The 26,239-nt window shown below is 34.5% G+C and overlaps 1 protein-coding gene across 4 annotated transcripts in view; it reads right to left on the reverse strand.

The window, feature by feature from the left end:
- EXOC2 (exocyst complex component 2) overlaps positions 1-26,239 on the reverse strand; it is a 200,436-nt gene that overhangs the window by 78,266 nt on the left and 95,931 nt on the right. For all 4 annotated transcript variants that reach the window (XM_012541697.3, XM_023496373.2, XM_031946943.1 and 1 more), the window contains 6 exons: positions 25,450-25,575; positions 24,521-24,645; positions 18,068-18,133; positions 17,737-17,894; positions 17,075-17,196; positions 8,866-8,927 (listed from right to left, as the gene is read on the reverse strand). In XM_012541697.3, coding sequence (XP_012397151.1) covers positions 8,866-8,927; positions 17,075-17,196; positions 17,737-17,894; positions 18,068-18,133; positions 24,521-24,645; positions 25,450-25,575 — 659 coding nt within the window. The remainder of the gene's footprint in view (positions 1-8,865; positions 8,928-17,074; positions 17,197-17,736; positions 17,895-18,067; positions 18,134-24,520; positions 24,646-25,449; positions 25,576-26,239) is intronic.

Below are 26,239 nucleotides of genomic sequence, written 5' to 3' on the forward strand. Positions count from 1 at the left end.
ATAACAAGTTTGCAAACCTAGGTGACTAGGAGGATGGCAGTTCTCTCAACAGTAATGGGATAGTTTAGGAAGGGAAAATAGTTTTATGGTAAAATTCAGTTTCAGACATGTTGAGTTTAAGATGTCTATAAGGCATCCAGTTCTAAGCTTTTTGGCTTACATTTTCCCTAAGGGAGAGAAGATAATTAAATGTTTTGTTTACAGAAGCACCTATTAAATTAAATGAACAAAAGTAAGTAGTGATGTTTATTTCAAAGAAGGACTTAATTAGAATAGATGATAATAGTAGAGAGTAACTAAAAGAAGGATTTACTATAGATGCCATATAGTTAAGCCCTCTTTGAAAAATTCTAAATTGTCTGCATATGTAGTCATAATTAACTAATAATTATTAACTAAATAAATTAACTAATAACATAATTAACATAATTAAATCATAATTAATATCAAGAGACTTTGTACTAAGAAAGATGTAGGGAAAAAGTTTTCTATAAAAAAGAAACATTTTATAAAATCAAAGTAATGGAGTGTGGAACTAGTATTCCCTTTTACTCTGGTTATTTTGCCACACTATTTTAAAACCACCAGATGGCACTCTAAAGAGTAATATCAAAGTGGGACTACTGAATTAAAGATAGTTATAGCTATAAATTGTTAGGATTGACTTATATTTTTTGAAAAATGTATATGAAGGATCAGAATTTCTCTTAATTAGGAGATGATGATTACTGGTTTTCCACTTAATCTTGTAATAGACTCTGAACTCTGAAATTCAATGATTGCACTGAATTAGTGCTCCTATTTTTTTATTTCTTTACTTGGACTGATTTCCTTTATGTAAATAACTTTAAATGAATTCTAGAATCAATTTTTCTTTTCTTCTTGCTTTTCCATATTCATTTATATTCTATATAATAAAGAATGCAAAAAACCAGAAAAAACCAGTATGAACATACTTCTTTGAGTTTTCAGCAGACAAAAGGAAATTTTTAATTGAACTACAAAATGGATAGTTGTATGATTTTTTTTTTTTTTAAGTCAGGGCAGGCTAAAATTAAACAAGGAACGCAAACACAAAATATAAATAAAATTATAAATCAACAAAAATCTTGACATTTTTTTTTCTTCCCCAAAGAAAAATACTTAGCTGTAATAAGCATCTATGTGTATAGTCCATGAATCATCAAATTTTGCTGATTAAGGAATCATCATAGACTATTCCAGTTCTAACGAAAAATAAAATTCTCAGAACTGATCCAAACTGAGTAAAGGTAGATAAAGGCCACTTTTCAAAATGAGAAGAAAACAGGATGCTCTCAAATGAACTGTTTCAGAATGTTGCAAAGCAAGTTCAAATTAAAGATAACACTTTAGTTGTTGCCTCAGCCTGAAAGAACAGTTATTCTGGGGTTGCATTTACCGTTCATTTCAAAACCTGACCTGATGAAGATTAGAAATCATTCCCAACTACCTAGCAAAGAAAGAGAGTAAAATTAATATCATTCTAAATAAATGGGGAGAGTTGTATTGGAATGTTATCAAGAAAAAATGAAATATGTTTTTATAATAGAATTTGAGATAAAAAAGATGATCATATTAAAGAAAAATATAATTAATATGATACCTTAAAGCTGTGATGCTGTACAAAGATAAAATGGTTCATGTTTCACTCAAGAATGTCTTAAACTTTTACAGATGTCAATCAGATCTGAGTTAGAAAGGAACCAAAAGTTCTAGTCTATAGATGTTAAACATCTATAGATGTAGCTCCCAACATTCCTGAATGTGGCCAGAACCAGATTAAGATATAATTGGAAAAAAAAAATTACAAAATAAGTAAGAATAAAATAAAACATAAATAATACATTTTAAAACTAAGTCAAAATGAAGCTTGCAGAAATGCTATGTGCCCATTAGAAGCCTCTACTTCTATTTGATTTTGACTCTATGGGTCTACTACATTTACATCTTCCAGCACATTTTACAGAGGGAAAAATTGTGCTTCAGGGAGGTAAAATGATTTCCTCAATATTGTGAGGATAGTAAATGTCAAAGCTTAAAAGTGAACCTAAGTTCTAACTCCAAACCAGGGTCTATCCCACTGTCATCTATTGAAGACTATGTTCAAAGTTTGTGACTTGTCCAAGTTTTTTTTTTTTTCCAATTCATTTTCACAAGGGATCATTAGATCTAGAACTGAAAGAGATGCTAGAGATAATATAGTCCATCCTTCTAATTTTACATGTTCATTACTTATTATGCTCATTGTACTATGGATTCTTAGGTTATACGTGGCCTATGTCCTCATGGAACTTCCATCTAGTAAGAGGATAAGACACCTGCAAAATATTATAAACTAAGTATCATAGATATATATTAACTATAATATTAAGTATTATAGATGTACACTATGACACTAAATATTAGAGAAGAGATATCAGAGAAGTAAAAAGAAAGTGCTGTGTGAGGTCCAAATAGAAGATTTTCTCACTGCTGGAGGCAAGAGAGGGAAGGAAAAGTAAAATTTTAGGAAGAAGTTGGCATTTAATTTGAGCTTTTAAATAATTTATAGGAATTTAACAAAGCAAGGAAATTTTTTCAGGCAAAGAGAAAAAGTAAGGAAGGCTCAGGACACATTTGGGAGGACAAAAATCTTGTTTTTAGTAGAGTATGTGGAGGAAGTAAGATTCATTAAAGATGAAAAAGAAAAGGTGGTTCAAAAGACTGAGGAACCTTAAATGCTAGACAAAGGAGGTAAACTTAAGGAAGATAATTCTGAATAAATTCTAACATGACTGCAGGGTTATAGCTGATAAAGGAATCAAAATCCAATTTATCATCTTGAAAATTGCGTCAGATATGTCCAATAAAATAAAAAGTTGAAGCAATTGTTAAAGTGAACAGAATTTATATAAGGGTAGTATAAGTGAAACTAGACAGAAGAGAATATATGTGAAGGTATTAAAGAGGAAGAATTGACAAGGTTTGGTAATTTATGGAGCATGAGAGGTAAGAGACAGGGAAAAGCCATCAAGGGACCATGGTTGACTAGGTGCCATTGACAGAAAGAGGGAAAAGAGAACAGGCAGTGCATTTTGAGAGTTAAAGACCAAAGAGTGGAGTGTCTACTAACATACCCATTAAGAGAGGTCTGTGCTGTCTGGCTAAAGAACTTTCACACCATTTGCATTCAAATCTACAGTGATGATATTTTAGATCAATAAAAATGGCTTTAGAAAAATACACTTAGTAACTATAGTCAGATATATTACTTTCTAGGATCAATTCACACAATACACTAGTACTCTGGTCATTGGTCATTTGTTTCTTTCCCCAAAACACCTACTTACTCTGAACCCAATTTTAGATTATTATTTGTGTTAATCTGCATGGCTAGTAAATCAACTGCTTCATAGTTAAGATATCACTGTTATATAAGAAACTTAATTAACTATAAAAAAGTTTCTGTGGTAATCATTTCACTGTTACAAAACATTTTCACATGAACTTTTCTATACTAATCAATATGTGTTCATATGGCCAGATTCAGTGGATAACACTGAATAGAATGATGCATACATAAGCTAGTCTTATTAAAAAAAATAGTTCTGGTCCTTCTTATATGTGCAAGTATGTACACATACCATTTTCTTTCAAGATTTGTTTTTAACGTCAATACTTTATCTTTGAATGGTAATTTTGCTTTTTCAAATAATCACAAGGATTTCAAAGTTTTTTCAATTCTTTTACGCTATTTTATCTTCACCAGGACTATGTTAGGGATGGAAGACAGACAAAATTTGTGATTTTATTGGTATAGAAAACTCCCAGAGAAGAAAACTTTTCCTCAATGAAGATTACTGCCTTGTTTGCAACTGATTGATAGTCTTATAGAGATACTTAGAAAACTGAAAGTAGGTGACTTGCCCAATATCACAGAGTCATGTATGGCAGAAAGTTTATCCAAATTCAGGTATTCCTGTTCAAGGCCATTCCCTTATTCACTAGGCAACATCCTATCAAGGAATATATTAGGTAAAACAAATGTACTCATCTGACAGACAAAGAAGGTGAAATTAAGAGAAGTTGACAAGTTAAAAAAAATAATAACATGTAGCTATAGATATTCCATGTTCATACCCTGGCTTTGCCACTCACTACCTCTATGTGACCTTGGACAAGTCTTTCTTAGTTTCAGTTGCCTCAACTATACACAAGTGAGGCTGGATAGTAGGATCCAGAACACCTGGGCTCTAGTACCAGCTATGCTACTTACAGAGAGTATATACTGTCATTGAGAAAGACCCCTGTGGGTCTCAGTTTCTATAATACAGACATACATCTTTGCAGCTAGGCTAGAAATGTTTCTTTTGGTGGATTTCTTCTAGGCTTATAAATTCATACATTTAAATTACATTTAAGCTACATTTAATTTTTCTGAAAAATCTAGGATGCTAAATAATATTTAAGTTTACAAAACAAGTATAACACATTCCTAAAAACTATATACTAAAAAAAAAATTAACAGGAAATGCAGAAGGATCGTTTTAAAGGAAAGGTCATTTCATAGCACCAATTAATAAGCATTCATTAAGCACCATGCTATGGGGACCATGCTAAGCATGGGGAGACATAGAAACAAAAAGAAAAAAGTCTTTGCTCTCAAGGAGCTTACATTCTAATGGGGACATAACCTGAACATATAGATATATACAAAAAACATACAATATAAATACAAGGTAATCTTAGTGAGAAAAGGATCAGTAGCTGGTGACGCAGTAGATAGAACACTGAGCCCAGAGTCAGAAAAATTAGTTAAAATACAGCCTCAGACATTTTTCTAGCTGTCTAATCTTGAGCAATGCATTTAACCTGTCTATCTCAGTTTCCCCAACTCTAAAAAAACAACACTTACTTTGCAGAGTATGATGAAGATCAAATGAAATAATATTTGTAAACATTTAGCACAGTGCCTGGAACATTTGCTACACAAATGCTAATTATTACTATTAGCAATTGGGGAGACTGAGAAAGGTGTCATGTCTGAACTCAATCTAGGAAGGAATAACGATTTCAGAAGAGATGAAGAGGTTCAGCATTCCAGGCATGGAGGACATCAGGCATGAAAGAATGTGAATAGGAGAGAGAGTATGATGTGTTAGGAACAAGTTAGTCAATATAGCTAGACCAAGAAAGGTTTTAGAGACTAGAAAGATGGGAATGGGTCAGGTTGTCAAACATATCGAATATCATATTTGGATCCTGAAGGTAAAAGAGAACTACTGAAGTTTACTGAATAGACATGAGCCATGGCCATACTTGAAATTTAGGAAAATCACTTTGGTATTTGCATAGAAGATGGATAAGGAAAGATTTGAGAGACCAATTGGGAGGCAACAGAATTAGTCCAGGTGAGAGATAATGACAATTTGTACCAATGAGTTGGCCGGATAAATGGAAAGAAGGAGATTTATCCAAGAGATATTTGGAAATTGAAATGACAAGATTTGGCATTGAGAGGATACCTGGAGTTAAATGATAGTGAGGAGCTATTATTCTGAGGCTGAAAATATTAGAGAATTGTGGAAGACATCTACATTTGGAGAAAGATAGGAGTTTTAGTTTTAGTCATACCCAGGATCAGCTATGTATCTTTGGCTAGAAGGAAACTCAGAAGCCATCTTGACAACTATTTTTATTTTAAATATTAAAAAACTAATGCCCAAGGAGAATGTAGTCCAGTAGGTCAATGAAGTAGTAAGAGCAGAGGTGGGAATCGAATTCAAGTCCTCTGAATCTAGAGCCAGTGATCTTTCTATTCTTACATGGGCTGCCCTAAATAGAGCGAGTATAAGATGCCTAAAGGATATTTAGATTGGGATTTCTAAGAGTCAGTTGGTAATGAAGACCTGGAATTCAGAAGCGTGATAGGGCTGGGTAGACAGACTGGGGATCATACACAGGGATGATATTGAAATGAAGGGAGATAAGGAGATGATCAAGTGGGAGAATGAAGAAGGAACAATGAAGAGGGCTCAGGTCTGAGACTGGGCTATTCCCAGAATTAGTGGGCATGACATAAAGTCTCATAAAAGGAGACTGAAAGGGACATGGTCAGTAAAATGGGAAAAGTAAGAGACCATAGGATCTCAACAACCCAGGGATAAAAAAAAATATGCAATGTTGCTTTAGGAAAGTCAAGAATGAAAGAACACCCATTCTCCAATTGAAAAATAGTCAAAGGATATGAACAGACAATTCTCAGATGAAGAAATTGAAACTATTTCTAGTCATATGAAAAGATGCTCCAAGTCATTATTAATCAGAGAAATGCAAATTAAGACAACTCTAAGATACCACTACACACTTGTCAGATTGGCTAAGATGACAGGAAAAAATAATGATGATTGTTGGAGGGGATGCGGGAAAACTGGGGCATTGATGCATTGTTGGTGGAGTTGTGAACGGGTCCAACCATTTTGGAGAGTAGTTTGGAACTATGCTCAAAAAGTTATCAAACTGTGCATACCCTTTGATCCAGCAGTGTTACTACTGGGATTATATCCCAAAGAGATTATAAAGAAGGGAAAGGGACCTGTATGTGCACGAATGTTTGTGGCAGCCCTTTTTGTAGTGGCTAGAAACTGGAAACTGAATGGATGTCCATCAGTTGGAGAATGGCTGAATAAATTGTGGTATATGAAAATTATGGAATATTACTGTTCTGTAAGAAATGACCAACAGGATGATTTCAGAAAGGCCTGGAGAGACTTACACGAACTGATGCTGAGTGAAATGAGCAGGACCAGGGGATCATTATATACTTCAACAACAATACTAGATGATGACCAGTTCTGATGGACCAGGCCATCCTCAGCAACGAGATCAACCAAATCATTTCTAATGGAGCAGTAATGAACTGAGCTAGCTATGCCCAGAAAAATAACTCTGGGAGATGACTAAAAACCATTACATTAAATCCCCAATCCCTATATTTATGCACACATGCATTTTTGATTTCCTTCACAAGCTAATTGTACAATAATTCAGAGTCTGATTCTTTTTGTACAGCAAAATAATGTTTTGGTCATGTATACTTATTGTGTATCTAAGTTATATTTTAATATATTTAACATCTACTGGTCATCCTGCCATCTAGGGGAGGGGGGGGGGGTAAGAGGTGAAAAATTGGAACAAGAGGTTTGGCAATTGTTAATGCTGTAAAGTTACCCATGTATAAATCCTGTAAATAAAAGGCTATTAAATTAAAAAAAAAAAAAAAAAAAAAAAAAAAAAAGAATGAAAGAACACTGATGAATAATGACAAAGTAAGCAATTTGCTGGAGAACACAGGAGGAGATAGACTAAAGGGTTAAAGGTTAAAGGGATTGGCCTTGGGTAAGGAGAAAGACACTGTAATAAGATAAGAGATGATAAAGGAGGGGATGTCAGGGTGACTAGAAAAGAAGAAGCTTAGTGAATGGCTTTATTTTGGGGGGTTAAATATGAGGTGAGGTTGTTGGCTGTGTGTATGTGTGGGGAGACTGGAGAATTGGTGTGGATGGCTTGAGGAGAGAAGAAAAGGCTTACAACAATAACTGTGTTCAATGGGATAGGAAATCAATTAGAAAAGACTATCTTATTAAAGTGAAGATTCAGCAGATAGATAAGAAAAAATTTGAAGAGGCTGTATTTTAACTAATTTTTCTGACTCTGGGCTCATTGTTCTATCTACTGCGTCACCAGCTACTGATACTTTTCTCACTAAGATTACCTCGTATTTATATTGTATGTTTTTTTGTATATATCTATATGTTCAGGTTATGTCCCCATTAGAATGTAAGCTCCTTGAGAGCAAAGACTTTTTTTCTTTTCGTTTCATTTTGTTTAGTTAATACAACTGAGTAACTTCATTGTTTAATAGCATTTTTTAAAATTCCCAGAGAAAACAAAAAGAAATTTAAAGGCACAATTAAGACAGCTTTCAAACAAATATATCAAATATGTTATAGTCTTTAAAACATATGTGTGTGTATGTATATGTATGTATTTCTATACAAAATAGACTTAAGGTTTCATACACTTTTAGCACTTCTTTGTACATGCGAATATTCATGTTTATTAATATTTTTCAATGTTTAGAATAATAAAAACTTTAAACATAAAAAACAAACAACATTTCTTCATAAAAACTTTTTAACTTTATCAGGAAAATTTAGTGAACAAAATACATTTGAATCTACCAAAAAAATCAGAAGATTTCTGTGAGATACTTTGTTACTGATATATCTAGTTAAATCAAACAAAACAGAAAAGTAGTCACATAGTGAGAGTAATAGAGGGTCAAGGTTTTGCAAGGGGTGAATGGAGATAAAAGGCCAGGGAACCAGGAATTATAGAACAAGAATTAGTCAAGAGTTGACTTAGTTCAGTAGGATCATAGGTTGGGAGCTAGAAGAGACTGAAAGTGCTTTAATGCCATCTTTCAATTTTACAGATGAGGATGAAAGCCCAGAGAGATTAGGGTATTCATCTAAGGGAACACGGAAAGTAAGAGTCAGGGATGGGATCTGAACCCAAGTCCTTTGATTCCAGAACTAGTGTTCTTTGCATAGTTAACACAAACTGTCTTTATTAGTTGCTTTATTGTTGAGGCAATATTATACTACTAATTTGACTAACAATGGCTTTTGGAAAGAATTTCCCACTACTAGATAATGTCAAAAGCTACAAATCCAGAGAGTAAAATTTTTTCCCACTTAAAACAAAATAAAAACTCAACGTATTGCTTTATAAGTGGAAAAATACATAAAAAATAGCAAGGTTAAATATGTAAAAAGTAACTAAAGAATTTATTAAACTTACTAAAGATGTCAGGCCTTCATTATCAACAATCCAGTCTTCCTTTTCAGCTAGTCTTTTTATATCTGTATTAAGAAACACAACATAATTAATTTTCATTTTAAATAATTCAAGGAACTCCCAGAAACAAAGATAACATGTCAATTTGTGATTGTGTTTGGTTTAATTAGATGTATTAGTAACAAGTGACATTAGTAATCACAGGAGTCTTCTGTCTCTTTTGATAGATTCAGGTAATAGAAATTGTTCACAATTTCCTGATGAGGTAAAAAGCTAATATGAAGACAAACTTTTTCCTTTATTTTTTTTAGGCTTAAAGTTTTTTTTTTTATTATTTTGAATTTGACAAACATCAACAAATGTAGAGGGCTGAAACTACAAAAAGATATGCTTGAATCAGACAACTGAGCATTTAAAGCTAATTACCTATTCAATGTGAGACAATGGCTCTATTTACATATTTAGATGAGTGGTGATGTGATGGCTCTCTTCACCATCGATGCTGGCTGAATGTGTGGTAGTGAGGTAATCACAGGCAAGGATTGAAGGATTGAGGGAGAGAAATCAGTCACTTGGCGGGAGGACGAGGAGAAAGGCTGGAGACTCGATTCCAGAATCCAGGATACATCTTTGGCAAGACGAGTGGCAGCTTGTCTACCTCCTTAATTTCTCCCCTAAAGATTGAGGACTTTGATTTATCCTGACTTTGGCTGATCCTGAGGCCCTCTAGGGAGCTAGCTTGTACTTTACATTTGGCTCCCAAGGTGGGGCAAGTTCCCTAATTTCACTGAAGAAGTCCCTGTGGGCAGGAAATAGAGTGAGTATTAAAATAGACCAAGAGGGAAGTTACTTTGTTAAGAGCTAAACTAGTAACTTTCCTTTTCTAGCTGAAATGGGGCAGATATTAGGAAAAGATTCTCCCCTACCCCAAGGAAGCTCTACAGAAAGCATACTTAGACTAATAAAGAGGCAAGCTTTGCTTGTAACTTGGGAGCAGATTGGTGACTCTCAGATACATTAGAATGCATGTCCCCTTGGTTCTTCAAGGAAGAAGAAATAGAGTCAGATAATTGGAAACTGGTAGGAGATCAACTATGAGAATATTAAAATAATAAAAGTCCTGATTCAATTTCTAAAGAAACATTCTATATATATACAACATAATACAATTGGTCTTAAAGAATCCCTCAAGTTATAGAAAAAAGAAAAGTTTTAAGAACAGTCACATAAGGAAGTGTGAGGAGAAAGAAGAAAAGAAGGGAGAGGGTAATGAAAATATCACCAAAGGCATGGGGAGTTAAGTGAACTTAAAGAATATGGTGATTCTCACTCTCACAGTCCAGCTTCAACTCCATCTACACCTGAGCAGTCTCTTGATCCTTCCCCATCAACTTCACCTACCTGGGTGGAGAGAGGAGAAGGAGTGGGAGGAGCAGTGATATCACAGCACCTCCTCCCCCCCGCCCCAAAACTAGATAGCAAAAGACACTACTTAAAGCCAGAGGAAGGACAGAATACAGCTGATCTGAGAATAGAAATGTATCCTGTGATTGAACAGCTTAACTCTTTAGGTCAAGACAGGAGAAGATATACTCCTTTTAATCTAGAAATTATCAAAGATCTGAAAAAGGCTTACACTCTTTATGGGGCTACATCATCTTATGTTAAGATGTTTTTACAGAATGTGGCTTATGAAATTTTAACTGGAAATCTATAGCAAAGGCATGCTTAGAACCTAGACAAAACTTGTTGTGGCTTTCTGAATATAGTGAATTCTGTAGGACACAAGCTCAATGAAATAGGCAAACTGGAGTTAATACACCAATCACCTGTGACCAACTAATAGGTGTAGGTTCTTATGCAGACACTTCAGCACAGATTAATTATCCCAAAGCAGCATATGAGCTAATTGTTGCTGCTGCTGCTATTAAAGCATGGGGTTTTCTCCCAGGTAAACATGACAGAAGAGAAGCCTTCACGGAAATAGCACAAAGTCAAAATGAACCCTTTGCTGATTTTGTGGAATGTCTGCAGACAAGCTGTCATATGAACTATTGGTGAAAATGAAGCAACAGAAATTATGATAAAGCAACATGCTAAAGAAAATGCTAATGAAGTTTGTAGAAGAATTATACTAGGACTACAGAAGGATGCTCCTTTAGAGGAGATCATAAGACGCTGTGCCACAGTGGGCACAATTAACTTTTATATGCAGGCTATGATACAGACTTCTTCAAGATCCAAACATGGAAAAACGGGGTCCCTTTTGGCAAGGGACTTCGAGAGAGACTCATCAATGCTTTCAGCGTGGTAAAGTAGGGCACCTGAAAGCTCAATGTTGGCACAGAGACAGAGTGAGAAAACAGGGTGGGAGAACAAGACCCAAAACCCCATGACCAAAATGCAACAAAGGCTTCCATTGGGCATCAGAATGTAGATTGATTCAGGGAAATGGGATAGGGGACTCAAACCCAAAGCCCAAAGCAAAAAAATACTTGGGGCATGATGGCAGCCGATGCTACAAGCAGAGAGTTTTTAGAAGTTCAGTACTCAAACATGACCAATCTGTTGGGAAAAAGGGATTACATAATCAATCAGCCAGGAAGCAACCTGATGGGAGAAAGGGATTACAATTGGGGAGAACAGAGTTGTATGCAGCTGGGACTACTGAGATACCCCCTGGAGAGGTAAAATCTGTTCTTTTCCAGCCTATGGATCCCTTGCCTTGACCATTTCACCTCCTGAGAGTTCTTATAAAACAGTGTCCATCCATACACTGATGTGGGAAACTGGGGAATGTGTAGATAATATCCCAGTCACTAATACAGGTAGACAATGCGTGACTTATCAACCAGGAGACATAGTAGCATCAGGTTTACTAATACAGACTCCTAATAAGCAATCTGGTAATAGTCGCCCAGATTCTGACTCCAAGCAACAGGATCCAGGAATATACTGGACTGTATCAGTTACAGCTGACCGACCTATGCTCACTATCTATATAAATGGCATACCATTAGAAGGATTGGTAGACACAGGTGCAGACGTACAGTCATTAGAGGTGGCAACTGGCCCAGTCACTGGCCAAAAATTAAGGCAGACCACCCACATGTCTGGCGTAGGAGCAGATGAATTTAGTGCTACCCTTTTGAGATGGGCATTTGCAGGTAAAACAGGAGTTTTTACTCCTTTTATAGTTGAAAAAAATTCCCATCAATCTGTGGGGAAGAGACATTTTACAACAGTTAGGATTACAAATGCGTACTTCAGTTTTTTAGGCAGGGCTGCTGTTGATGGCCTGCCAACACTCACCTGTTCCTATTCAATGGAAAACTGATATACCAGTGTGGATAGAACAGTGGCCATTAACTAATGGTAAAATTCAGGCCTTATTAGATACAGTACAGGACCAACTTGACCAAGGACACTTATAACCTTCTCTAAGTCCTTGGAATTCCCCAGTATTTGTTGTAAGAAAGAAATCTGGAAAATGGAGGATGTTGACTGATTTAAGAAAGGGAAATGAACAGATGAAAACTATGGGAACTCTTCAGCCTGGACTTCCATCTCCTACAAAATTGCCTAGAGAATGGCGTCTTCGGGTTATAGACATTAAGGATTGTTTCTATTCTATCCCTCTAGATAAGGAGGATATGAAAAGATTTGCTTTTTCAGTGCCCAGCGTTAACTTAACTGAGCCTTATAAAAGAGATGAATGGACAGTTTTGCCACAGGGAATAAAAAACAGCCCTACTATGTGTCAAATGTATGTTGTTGCTGCTCTTACTCCAGTAAGAAAAGCATTTCCAAAAGTAATGTTATTACATTACATGGATGATATATTGGGATGTGCACTTGAGGAACAAATGTTAGATGTCTACAAAAGACCATAGAAACACTAAGGAACTACAAATTGAACATAGCTCCAGAAAAAATTCAAAGACATGCTCCTTTTCAATATTTAGGATATGTAGTATACCCTAAAGTCTTACAGTACAAAAACTTTCCTTAAGAATAGAGAAGCTAAACACCTTAAATGACTTTTAGAAATTGATAGGTGATATCCAATGGATGCATCAAGTATTAGGCTTGAAGGGGAGACAGTGCTTTAAATTCACCATGCCAGCTTACAAAAGAAGCTCAAGAGGCTTTGAGAGAAGTTGAACTGGCTTTATCTAATGTGATTGAAAGAGTCACTCAAAAATCCTTGGAAATATCAGTTTTTGCTACAAAAGAGGCACCCCAGTCCTTCATCAAGGAGACAGTGTAGATAGAGTGGGTGAACCTCCCAGCACAACCAGAACAAAGCCTTAATCCTTAACCAGTGCTTGTGGCTAGAATTTAATTAAAGGCCATTAAGTGAACAGTACAATTACCTGGGATAAAACCTGACATAATATACACATTTTATACCAATGCACAAATTAATGTATGCTGTGAAACCATCCCAGAATGGCAAATTTTATTGGCCACAGCCCCAAATTTTACACATGGGTCTCCTCTAAAAATAACTCAACTATTAACATAATTGGCAATGGATACTTGAAGAAAGGTTTCTAAAGTTCCTCTTAAAGGAACAACTATCTTTACAGATGCATCCAAACATAACATTTGTGCTGTATACTCTCGTGACTTAATTATAGAGAGTAGTCAGAACTCCTTTTCAATCCACTCAGCAAAATGAATTGTATGCAATCATTCTAGCTCTTACTTATTATCTAGGAGATATAAATATAATATCTGATTTGGCCTATTCAGTAGGTGTGGTACAAAATTATTGCCACAGCCCAAATAAAATTTGTAGCCTCTAATATATATCAGCTCTTTAAGGAACTTGAAGAGCAAGTGAGAAAGCATCCAGGTAAGATTTATATCTTGTATGTCCACTCTCATAATGGACTTCCAGGTCTTATTTTTGGTGGTAATTCAAAGGCAGATAGCCTTCTAATTATGTTGGCCAATACTCCTTTATTCCAAGAAGCCCAGGCATCTCATTCCAAATATCATCAGGCTGCTCTAGCTTTACGTTTACAATTTGGGATAACAAAAGAGGAAGCTAGGAGCATAATAAAAGCCTGTACAGCTTTCCTTCCTTTCCACACTCCTACGCTCCCTCCAGGGAAGAATCCTCATGGTTTGAGACCCAATGAAATTTGACAAATGGATGTGATCCATTATAAATCTTTTGGTCGCCTGTCTTTTATCCATGTTGTGGTAGACACCTTTTCAAGATTTACTTTTGCAATACCAGCAGCTAAAGAGACAGTCCGAGTGGTCACTGAATTCCTTATATAAGTATTTGAATTATGGGTGTGCCACAAGCAATAAAAACAGATAATGGATCTACATATACTTCTAAAAATTTTGCACATTTTTGTGCACAGTACAAGATTTTGCACACCACTGGCAAACTCTTTAATCCTCAAGGACAGGCAAGAGAGGAGAAACACTGACATCAAGACACTCCTCCAAAAACAAAAGAAAGGCGGAGCCACAGGTAACCCTAGAGAACTTCTAAATCTAGCTCTTTATACTATTAACTTCTTGATTTTTGACAAAGATGTACTGGCTCCAGCAGACAGGTTTTATAACCCATCGGAAGAGCAGTGTCCAGTGCGAGCACCTTCACTATCTTTAGATAATCGCCAGGTGACATGGAGAGACCCAGAAAGTGGCGAATGGAAGGGACCAGATAGGTTAACTGCTTGGGGGAGAGGGTTTGCTTGTATCTCCACAGATGGAAAAGGAATCAGATGGGTGCCAACGAGCCATATTCATCTTGTCCATTGGAGAGAGACAGAGCAGACCCTTGAAACAAAGGGGAAGACCCAAGAAACATTGGATGGTTCTGTCGCTGACTTTGCCCACCACTGAAAGAGCATGGCAGTTATGGCAACTGACTCATGGACATCAAAAACTGTTGGACTTGAAAACCCTCAGGAATCATTGGATTCCCTGAACCATGATAAGATTGTTGCAGGCCTTGAAAGCCCCCTAGGAATCATTGGATTCTCTGACACATGATGAGACTGTTGCAGGACTTCAAAATCTGCAGGAATCATTGGATTCCCTGATATATGAAGCAATGGACAATAAATTGGTTTTGGACTATCTCTTGGCTGCTGAAGGAGGCATATGTGCGACTGTTGTTTACATTCCCTCCTTCTAGGATTTCTGGAAATCTTTTACACCACCATGTTGATTCATATTATTTGTTATATCACTACTTGCATGTACAATTCATGTTTGTTATACCACACTGAGCCTGCGCCGGCTATGGGGAGAGTCATCATTGCTAACCTGTGCTTTATTGCTTTGTGCTTGTGTAATACCTCCCATGCTGATGGGTTTGTATATACCTGTTTCAAAACCCTTCAGCCCAGAAACCCACTAACAATATCTGGCTTGACTCCCCACTTCCCTTTGGAGTTTTTTCATCTCTCTTCCTGATCAGTCAGGGAGGGTGTGACCACCTGTATTCTAAAAGAAAAGAAAGTGGGAGATGTAGAGGGCTGAAACTCCAAAAAGGTATGCTTGAATCAGACAACTGAGCAGGCTAATTACCTATTTATTGTGAGATAATGGCTCTATATATTTAGATGAGATGGTGATGTGATACTCTCCTCACCACTGATGCTTGCTGAATGTGTGGTGGTGAGGTAATCATAGGCAAGGATTGGCGGGTTGGGGGAGAGAAACTAGTCACTTGGAGGCAGGACAAGGAGAAAGGTTGGAGACTCCGTACTCCAGAATCCAGGATACATCTTTGGTAAGCCATATAGAAGCTTGCCTGCCTCCTTCACTTCTTCCCCTAAAGACCAAGGACTTTGATTTATCCTGACTCTGGCTGACCCTGAGGCTAGCCCGTACTTTACAAACAAACATAAATATGTGCACATACAAAGAGCCAAAAGTATATGAAACCTTAAAGTCTATTTTGTATACACACACACACACACAACACACATATGTTGGAATGCACGGGAGCTGTTGGAATACATGGGAGCCACTTGACAGTGGCTGCTGGAGATCCAACCCAGAATGGATCTCTTCTTGTGAGAGGATGATACAAGGAGACTGAGAAGCAGTTGCATTCTCTGACCTTTCTGACTGAAAGGCCATTGCATTGTCTGACCTCTCTCCTCTTCCCTCTGCCTTCAATTTATCTCATTCCCAGTCCGCAATATCTGTGCCAGCAAAGGCTGCCCTGCATCTCCTTCAGATGTTATCATCCACAGCTGTGGAGGCTCTCAGAGAATTGTCCTGTCCCTTAACAATTCCCTGTTTTTTGCTGTTATTTCCCCCCCACAGAATGGTCCGTACACTGAGGAATGCAAGCAGCACTATTGCTTCTGGATGGTTGTGGCAGGTGTTGATTGAGGCAAACTTTCAAAGGGAGAAGAAGACTGTAGTCAGAGCAGGCATTTAAGCCTCTCATCAGTCTCCTGGCTTGGCCCTTTGATGTATTGACTCATTTAATTATCCAGACTAAAACAGTCTTATCAAGGCTCTTCTTCCTTAACTCTGGAAGGATCTTTCTCACAAACAGCTCTGGTTCTTCTTGAAATTCTTATGCTTCTTATACCTCATGTTTTAACCCTAAATGCTTTAAGAAAACCACTATGGTAGCTGAACGGAGAATGGATAAGAACATGAAAAGACTTAGGCAGGCACACATCCAATCATGAGATAATAAAGACCTGCAGTAGAGTAGCAGCAATATCTGAAAACAGATGTGGAGGGTGAGACAGTGAGCAGTTAAGGATGACATTTAGGTTGCATTTCTGAGAGAAGGGGAAAATGGTATTGATCTTGACATTAATAGGTAAGTGAGAGAGAGGAAGAATAATGAGTTCCATTTTAAACATGTTGAGTTCAAGATGTCTACTGAAAATCCAATTCTATATATGTGAAAGGAAGTTGGAGATGTAAGACTGGAGGTCAGCAGACAGGTTTGGATAGGATAACTAGGTTCACAAGATTCTAGTTTATCTCTTAAAGTTTTTTACTTAATAATCATTTTTTTTTTTTTTTACATTTTTAAAGATACTGCTGAAGATAATTTATAATTATATATCCTCATATAGGATATATACATTTATCAAAGTTATGTTAGATTATAAGTAGATTAGGAATCACTTTGAATACAACATTCTTTCAGATAGTAGTTCAATATATTGAGAGGAATTATTATCCATTGTTCTTGTATTACCTTCAGCACTGTGTTGCAAGGTGATCATTATACAACGTACTCGTAGATCCAGAATAAGATCCTGGATGTTTTGTAACAAATCATTGGGTATTTCAAGGGCAGTCAAGGATTCATAAGTAAGCCTGTCAAACACATAAATGAAACCATATTTAAGATGATTATTAATACAATGCTTTTTGCCAAAGTCATCAACAAATTCCATGTCTATATACCTGATAGCAATTGTAAGGCACTTAGAAAATTAAGAGATGCAGTAATATAGACAGAAAAAGCAAGGTAATAACAGAGATTAGAATTACACAAAATGAACAAGACATATCATAAGATGGTGTTTTTATTATATAGAAAAAGCAGATCTTATCTAAAATGCCTATTACAATGTTCAAGTTATTTAAATGTTTCAAAAGCCTTTCCCCTAAGTAGTATTTTTGAGGGTTAGATAAGGTGAGAAAAAACAGATATTTTAAGGGTCTGTTAGGAGACAGTTCAAATAGAGAGCAGATAATAATGAAGCATAAAAAAAGAAGATGCCACAGGAAAAAAATTTCTTCCTTAAATGAAATGTAATTAAAAATCACAACAGAATTGCATGTATTTTATGCTACCTAAAAATTGAATGTTTCATCCTTGTTAGGCAGATATATGCTAATATTCTGAGTTACCTTACAGTCTGGATGACATGAGTCAGCCACTGACCAGAGAGTTCAGACTTCATCTCCCATCCACCATATTGTCTTAGTTCTCCTTCCTTGAGGCTGAATGGAAGTAATGCTCCACGGATCAGTTTAACAAGTGAGTACATCACTTCCTGAATCATTTTCTAAAAAAAAGGAAAACAATCCTCTTACAAAATAATATGTGTAATTATGTATAAGTTATAGAATCAAGTCAACCCCAATTTGAAAAACAAATAAATGAATATTAAAAATATAATATTCTATTCAATACTTAATAAGCAACACTTTCATAAAAAATTTCATGCTTAAAACTTACCTTGAAATCATGCTGCCTTTGCCTTGCATTTTTTGATCTTTCCATTTGTCCTGATTTCTCAGCAGTCTTAAATTTTAAAAGAAAGTATTAATATACCTTTATATAAATAACTCATAAAGTGAAATATTGGACTTAGCTGTTAAAAAACAAAAACAAACCATACTGAAACATAATTAAATTGCAAAGCTTAGAAATGGGACATATATTCTGGAGATTTTTTCCTTTTAAAATACTGTCAAACACCATACATATCAAGTTCTCATTAAGGAGAATGACAACTGAGAAAGGTCACTGGATTTCTCTATTAGATCACTAGTAATTTGAAAAAAAAAATTGTAGCAGTGATAAGAACAGACACAGATTGCAGGGGGTAAAGGAGTTTGTGGTAAAGAAATGAAGAAAGTACAAATAACGCACATATTAAGGAAGCATAGCAGTGAGAGGAAAGACATAGAATACTAGTTGGAGGACAGATGACAGAAAGTCTTACAGGAAAGAGGGTTTTCAGAGGTAGAGCAAGACATCTTACGAACCCAAGAAAAAGTCTGAGAATTGTGATTCCTTTCTAATATATCATTCCACAGAAAAGAAAAATTCTTCATTAAGCCAATTTTCCTTCCTGGCAGTAGTATACTTGGGAAAATGCACTTTTGTTGTAATGGCAATGGAATAAAAAAATCCCAAATTGAATGCTGTACCATTATACTTATCAAACTTGGTCTCAAAGAAAGATGAGAAAAGGTACTTTCCCCTTTCTTCATTGCAGAAGGGAGGAACTATAGTTGTAAAACATTGTATAAACTCTGAACTTGGTTGATATACTGGTTATTTGACTGGATTTTTTTCCCCCCTTTCTTTTTTTTCTTTTTTCTCACAAGCTGTGGCTCACTGAACACAAAAGTAGAAAAGAATATATAAAACTGAAAGTAAAAGCAAAACAAAAGACATTAATCAAATAAAAAAAAATTTAAGAACATTGTCCTACTAAAAAGTTCAGTTTAACAGATAATATATGACTTTATTATAAAATAAGAATTTACATTCTATGAATATTTTTTCTAACACTAAAAATATGTGCATTTGTAAAAATATATTAAAGTTCCTTGGGATATCCCTTTCCTTCCCCAATCCCAATAAATAACCCTATCATGTGTTCTATCTTAGATGGTTTTCTCCCTTGTTTATTTCTCCCTTGTTTAACCCTGGTTCAAGAGTCAAGGGATAATTTTTTCCAGGGCAGAGATTTTACACACACACACACACACACACACACACAGAGAGAGAGAGAGAGAGAGAGAGAGAGAGAGAGAGAGAGAGAGAGAGATAAAAAGAAGAAGAAGCCAGCAGATGGAGAAATGGAAGATGCTAGAAAGAGGGATGATAACTGAGGGAGCTAAATTCTAGAGGAGATGGGAAGAATTGAAATTGGGAGCACATGTAAAAGATTGTTAAAAACTGGAAAGGATGTTTCTTAGAGGATAGAAGAAAGGCTCAAAGAATGAAAAAAAGAAAGATGTTTTGAGTTGGAAAAGAAGGAAAGAATAAAAGGGAATGATATGGGAATAGGGAGTTGAGAAGACTGATGTTCAGCAAGACTATTTAAAGTGGAAAAGGTATTGGTGCTACAGTTAGAACCTGAATTCAAAACCTGCCTAATGCTTTCTGTTTATGTTACCTCAGGCTGGGGGCTGGATTAGATGACCTATGGAGTCCCTTTGAATTTTAGATCTATGAGTTACAAAAGGACTGGGTCAGGGAATCAAGAAGATGAACAGCATTACACAGGACCCAGATGAAGTTAAGAGAGCCTAAATTTGTGGTATTCTCAGTTGGGATCAAATCAATAGGCATTTATTGAGGACCAACTATTTGAGAATCTAAAAATTCCTCTAGACTTTTTATTTGAGATTTAAATTTGGCTTCAAAACAAATACAATTGAAGTAACCTATATATTTAAGGTTAGTTTTCAAACCAACATATTTCTGGAATGGTTTATCTTATTTACAAATTTAAGTGGCTAAGTCCAAATGCCTTAACAACAAAAATGAGAGTAATTTCTAATCTAAAAGAAGGCAGCTGGAGCATAGCATTTCTTAAAGTACATTCCAGTTCTTAAATTTTTGATTCCATAGAAATTCTTATTTTTTGTCAGGGATGATTTTTTTTTTTAAATAGGCTCATCAATAATAAATAATAGAATGAGTACTTTTGCTGGTAATTTTCAAATGAGCCAAACACAAAAATTCATTGGCACAGGGACATTCAATGAAATCTATTGAGGTCAAATCAAATAAACATGCATGCTATGGCAACTAAACAGTATTAATGTGTGCATGGTGACATCTACTGGACAATATAATTTTGCAAACTAAATTTCTACATTTATAAAATTATTTGGCTTGCATAATTTTTTAAAAGTGGCAAGAAGTATTTCTTGAAACATTTTTTAAAAATAGTTCTTCAGTTCTCTAAAATAATATATTTTCCTGCATTTATTGGAATTGAACATTTCCAACATATTGAGTCACAAACTCTAATTGGTTATGTTCTACTTTAAAGATATAATCTCAAAAATACATCATGCCAATTTAAATTTTAGAACTCATTGCCTCTAAAAAATGCTGAGTCTTAATGTTTGAAGAGTATTTTGACATTTTCTGTCTTCTCACACCTGAAATAAGCTAAATCTAAACTACATCTCAAGGTAAGATCTTAATCTACCCATTAACCATTTCGTTAATTAAAAAAATTTAATCCTTTCCTGTATATAAAGACCAAAACTACTTTGTGGTAAGACCAACGGCTAGATTTCACTGTTTTGATTCATGCATGTTACCTCACACGAGTCTGGCTTGTTCAAAGAGCTCTAATTTTTTAAACTGCTGGAAATACCATCCAGGACTTCAACTGTCATATTAGAAAAAGAATATGCAGCTACAAAGTTAACATGCAGACCAAAAATACTTAAGTTTTTTGGTATGTGATTTTTAAAATATCTTAACTAATGTTAATTACTTCCAAATTCTGAATTTTCATAAGATATTCTTCATAGTTTGGGAACATTTAAAAATTAATATTTCTTTTTATTTCTGTTAAATACATTTTCAGATTTTTACTGAGGAAAAATATTCTGCAATTAGAATGAAGCATAGAAAAATTTGTGAAGCTAAATATGACATATATGTTACTCTAAGGAGAGAATTAAAAATAAATTAACAAATTTAATTTTTCAAGAATTTTTTTTAAATAGTCGAAAACTGGAGATGTTAACTCAGCAAAAATGCCTGGGATTTTTACAACTACAAATGTGGTTCTTCACTTCTTCTGAAGTAGCTCACTTATGTCTGATATAGAATATGCACAATATTATTTTAATGCCATTTTGACCACAACTGGGTACTTACCTGTTAAAAAAGAAAACACTGTTTGACTACATTATGCTAACCACTACAAGATCACAGTTGTAAGGTGTTCTCTTTGAGTTCTTTCTGAATTCAAAATCCACCTACCTTTGAACTGCAATATGTGAATGGTCATGTTAAGAAAATAAAGACTTCCCAAAATCATGAACTTCTCCAATTGGCCCAATGACAGATCTCAATACTGTCCAAACATTAACTGGCACATACAGCATGTCAGTTATGCTTTATTAATAAGGTAGAAATTAGTTTAAAAAACCGAGCTTAAAAATATATATTAAGAGTAATTTTTTTCCCTAGGAAGTCAACTCTTCAAATGAATTAGTAGATTTCAAGATTACTCAAATCAATATATAGAGTCGTTCTCTCCCCACCCCCATATACATTCTAAAATCAGCTTTTAGATGGTATATCCAGGATTTTAATCATCTTTGATAGATTAAAAAGGGGATAGGTATTTTAGATTGATTTTAGAGAAAGATTCCTTAAAATCAGCTATCCTATAACATTATTAATGTTCTTCCAGGAAGTTATGATCATCATTTATCCCTGAAAATTGCTAGGAAAGCTTTCAGACATTCCCATCCTGGAAAAACAACTTTGGTTTATAGATCAAGTAAGTAGTAAAGGAAAGAAAATTATAATACCAGTGGCACAGTGATCATCTCCTGTGGTGAGAGATAAAAAGTTTGTATCTGGTATAGAACCACAAAACTTTTTGAGTTCTGAGATTTGTTTTTTTGCTCTAAGAAATTCTAATCATTAAATATTAAGTTTAAAAGAAAAAAAAAAGTGGTACAATTCTTTTTTAAAGAATTATCATTAAATTATTTCATTTTGTGAGTGTAGACATATGTCAATTGAGCAATTTTCTGTAGGGGGTGTGTGTGTGTGTGTATGTATTTAAATTCAATTTAAAGTTTTCTGGATAACATTTTAAGTTCCCTCCCTCTTTCCCTTATCCCATACTAAATAAGGCTAGCATTTGATGCAGATTTCTAAATATAAGTAAAACCATATTATGCCATGCTATGCATATTTCTATTAACCAGGTCCCCCCCCCCCTTCTAGAGGTACATAGCATCTTATTTCATAAGTTCTTTATATTTAAGTATTTTTAGTACTCAGAATAACTTGGTTGTTCACAATTATTCTTTGAATAGTATTGCTATTACTGTAACAACATTCTCTTGGTTCTGCTCATTTCATTTTTCATTTATGCAATCTTGCCAAGTTCTTCTAAAATCAGGCAACTCATCATTTCTTACAGGCAGTAGTATTCCATCATAATCATATACTATAGCTTGTTCAGCCATTCCCCAAGTGACAAGTGTCCCCTGAATTTCCAGTTCTTTGAAACCACAAAGAGAGCTGCTTTAAATATTTTAGAATATAAAGGGTTTTTTTTTCCTTTTTGCTTGATCACCTTGGGAAACAGAGCTAATAGTTGTCCTGGATCAGAAGATATAAACACAATTTTATAATTCTTTTGAATTTTCTGTTTAAAGAGATTAGTTGCATCTGAGGTCTGTCTTTATGTAAGAAAAACTTGCTGATATGTATTATTTTAATTTCTCCAGGCAATTTCAGAATAAAGAAGTGATGTACAAGGAAAATTAAAGGGCTTAGGCATGGAAATGATTATTCTTTTACTTGATATTAATTAGCAGTTTATCAGTCATCGTGCTTTCCCCCAATGATATTGACCCAAAAGAGTTACTACACTATTTTTGCTTTGTCTATGGGCGAGAATAAAAGCTTTCTAGTATCTACTATGCATTATGACTCTGGGTTTTAGTATCCAAGTACTCTTTTACCCATATCTATAAAAGATTACACATGTGTATTGAGAGAAATTATTATTATACTATTAAAATTATGACTTGTTTATTAAACTGGGTTCCAAGCTTTTCTTCTATTTACTCATTAAGGCCTAGCTCTTGTTAAAGTCAGTCTCTCAAGAATATGACTGATTGATGAAGTTATCCTTAGTCCTCAAGAAAAATGGTCTTCAATTTTGAGTGGGATCCTATTCAACTAGGAGATTGAATTTTGTTTACAGTATAAACAGAATCCAGACTGACCCAGTCCTTATCCTGGGGAAAGAAGTCCCTGTCTCTATACTCCTCCATTAGAGTATAGGGGTGATCCAGCTCACAGAGGAAAAAATTATCCATAGAGGTTTGAAGGAAGATAGAATCCTCTGTGCAGAATGCTGGAGGATGTTAATTAATCATGATCAAGATACGTTCTCAGAAGGAATTTGAATTCTACTTGTCAGGGGCATTCCATTTCAGAAAGGTATTTAAGGCTCTTGGGGTCTCCAGTGGGGGGTCTCTGGTTACTGAGAGAAATGAATGACCATCAACATAATGATTACTGGCTAGCCTAACTAATGAATTAATTGATTATTAATTACCCAGAAACTTTGTCTCTTGGAGTTTTTCATTTATTTCAGTACTGTACAGCTATATTTCATTTCTTATAGTAAATTCTAGGTGGGTTTAAAGTTATAATGAGAGTATTTTTGGAGGGTGAGGATGGGGAAAGTACCCTCAAAGGCTGAATTTGGTCTGTATAAGTCCAGAGACTGTTGATCTGGGTCACAGGTCACATTTATGTGCATATATGTAATAGTATTCCACTAGCAGAACATAAGTGGGGATTGTTTTGATTTTGTCTTTTCATTTCCAGTGCCTAATACAGAGTAGGTGCTTAATAAACATTTTATTAAATGAACTGAAATGAATCACATCATTCATAACTTTGCAGGTCTGAAATTATACAAAGATTTGAAGAATGGAAACATTTTGACCAATTTTGTTTTAAAGTGATTATATGATCCTATGACATAAAACATCTTTATAACATAAAAAGGCCAAAATTAAAAAAAAAAAGTCATAGTGGTCATTCCTTCTACTCTATTAGACTTTTATGGCTTTAATTAATTTTAACCACTTTCAAACACTAAATAAAACTCTATATAAATTCACAGCATCAAAATTATATTTATATATATGAACTTATTCATACCTCACTGAAAAGGCTTCCATTTACATAGGAAATCCAGAGCTTCCAGAAATTAGGGAGTTGACTTAAAACAAGTTTAGTCAACTTTTCTACAAAGGCCACCCTGTGGGGAGCTTTATATCGCCATGCTAAGGAAAGAAGATAGAAATGACATAAAATAAAAGGAATGTAGTTTTAAATCCGCCAAAATAAAGAATTATTTTAATATTTTTAAAATTGGTAAATGTACAAAATATGCTAAAATTATCAAGGAATAGAGTGATCTATATAGATTTCAATTAACACTGTTACAAATTTTATTTTTGCATAATATTATAGATAGCAAGAAAAATGGCCTATAAATTTTTTTATTATATGCTTCTATCATTAAAAATGTTGAACATGCACTCCAAAATATGAAATAAACAAATTTCCAAGTGTGAAATAAAACAGTATTTTAAAATATTGTTATTTACTAGCAGTATAAAATACTTTTTTGGCCACTATCAATAATGATATTTTTAGTTAGAGCAATGTTACTGAATATTTCATTATTTTTGACAAAACTGTTTATATCCTAGGGGACAGGATGAACTTGTAAATACAAACACTAATTTTTATTTGTGATGTTATATAGGAGATAGGTTGTTATATAGGTTGAACCAGATGGCTTCTGTGGTCTGAAGCAAGGAATATTTAATTTCAAAATATTTGATTATATTCTTTCCAAGAACATTCTTTTAGATTCCTTCTCTACATTTTTACCTTCAACTATCCATTTGTATTCAAATTTTAGTAATTCCTAAGTTGTTTCAAAAGAACCAGAGGGATGATGGTATAAATAACCAAATTATTAGTATTAAAACTAGAAGCTTTATACCATCACAGAATGAAAACATAAGTAGTTTGAAGACTAATTAAAAAAAAAAAAAAAAAAAGGAAAAAATACCTACTATCATCTCGACCAGATTGAAAACTGCTGGCCCTTTTTAGCGAAGCTGTCTGACTAAGATGAATCATTGCAGAAGGACGCATATCATTATCCAGCTCCAGCATTGGACTATGTAGTACTGTACTGCCTGAAGGAAAAAAATGATTTGTTAACCTCCTTACTGGAAGTTTATTTTATTTTGTTCTTCTAATTTAACCTTTCCTATGGAATACAAATCCCTAATTCATACACCAGAGGAATGCTGAGTTTGTTGTTATTTTTTCATATACATATGAAAGAAAAAGAATAGTAACACCAAATTAGGAGAAAGATTAAAGATGAGATTTAAGTGTAATTTTAATGACTCCAACCTAACCCATTCAAATTAGCTATTGGCTCCAAAAATTAGGAAACATAAAAGTAAAGATACCAATTACCACCATCCTTTTAAAAATGTAATATTTTTTATTTTACAGATTATTACCACTTCTTAAAGTAGTTTAATCAATATAAAACAGTTGCTACAAGGCAGCCGAAAATGCTCAGAAATCTCCAGAGCCAGCTAAAACTTTGTATTTCCTGTGGTACATAAAGAAAAAACTGGTTTAGAATATAAATTTCTTTGCAAAATATTAAGAAAGAAGACACTCCTCATTCCTTGTTTCTGCATTATACTTATCAACATATATTTCACCTTCCTCACCTATATCTACTTTTGCATTAATGTTATTGAATATCAAACAAACGCTGATTTAAAATGGAGAATATTATCAAATTTTTTAGAGATAATCTCTATTTATTTCTTTATCTTC

The sequence above is a fragment of the Sarcophilus harrisii genome, chromosome 1 (assembly GCF_902635505.1).
Source record: "Sarcophilus harrisii chromosome 1, mSarHar1.11, whole genome shotgun sequence".
In the NCBI taxonomy this organism is placed as follows: domain Eukaryota; kingdom Metazoa; phylum Chordata; class Mammalia; order Dasyuromorphia; family Dasyuridae; genus Sarcophilus; species Sarcophilus harrisii.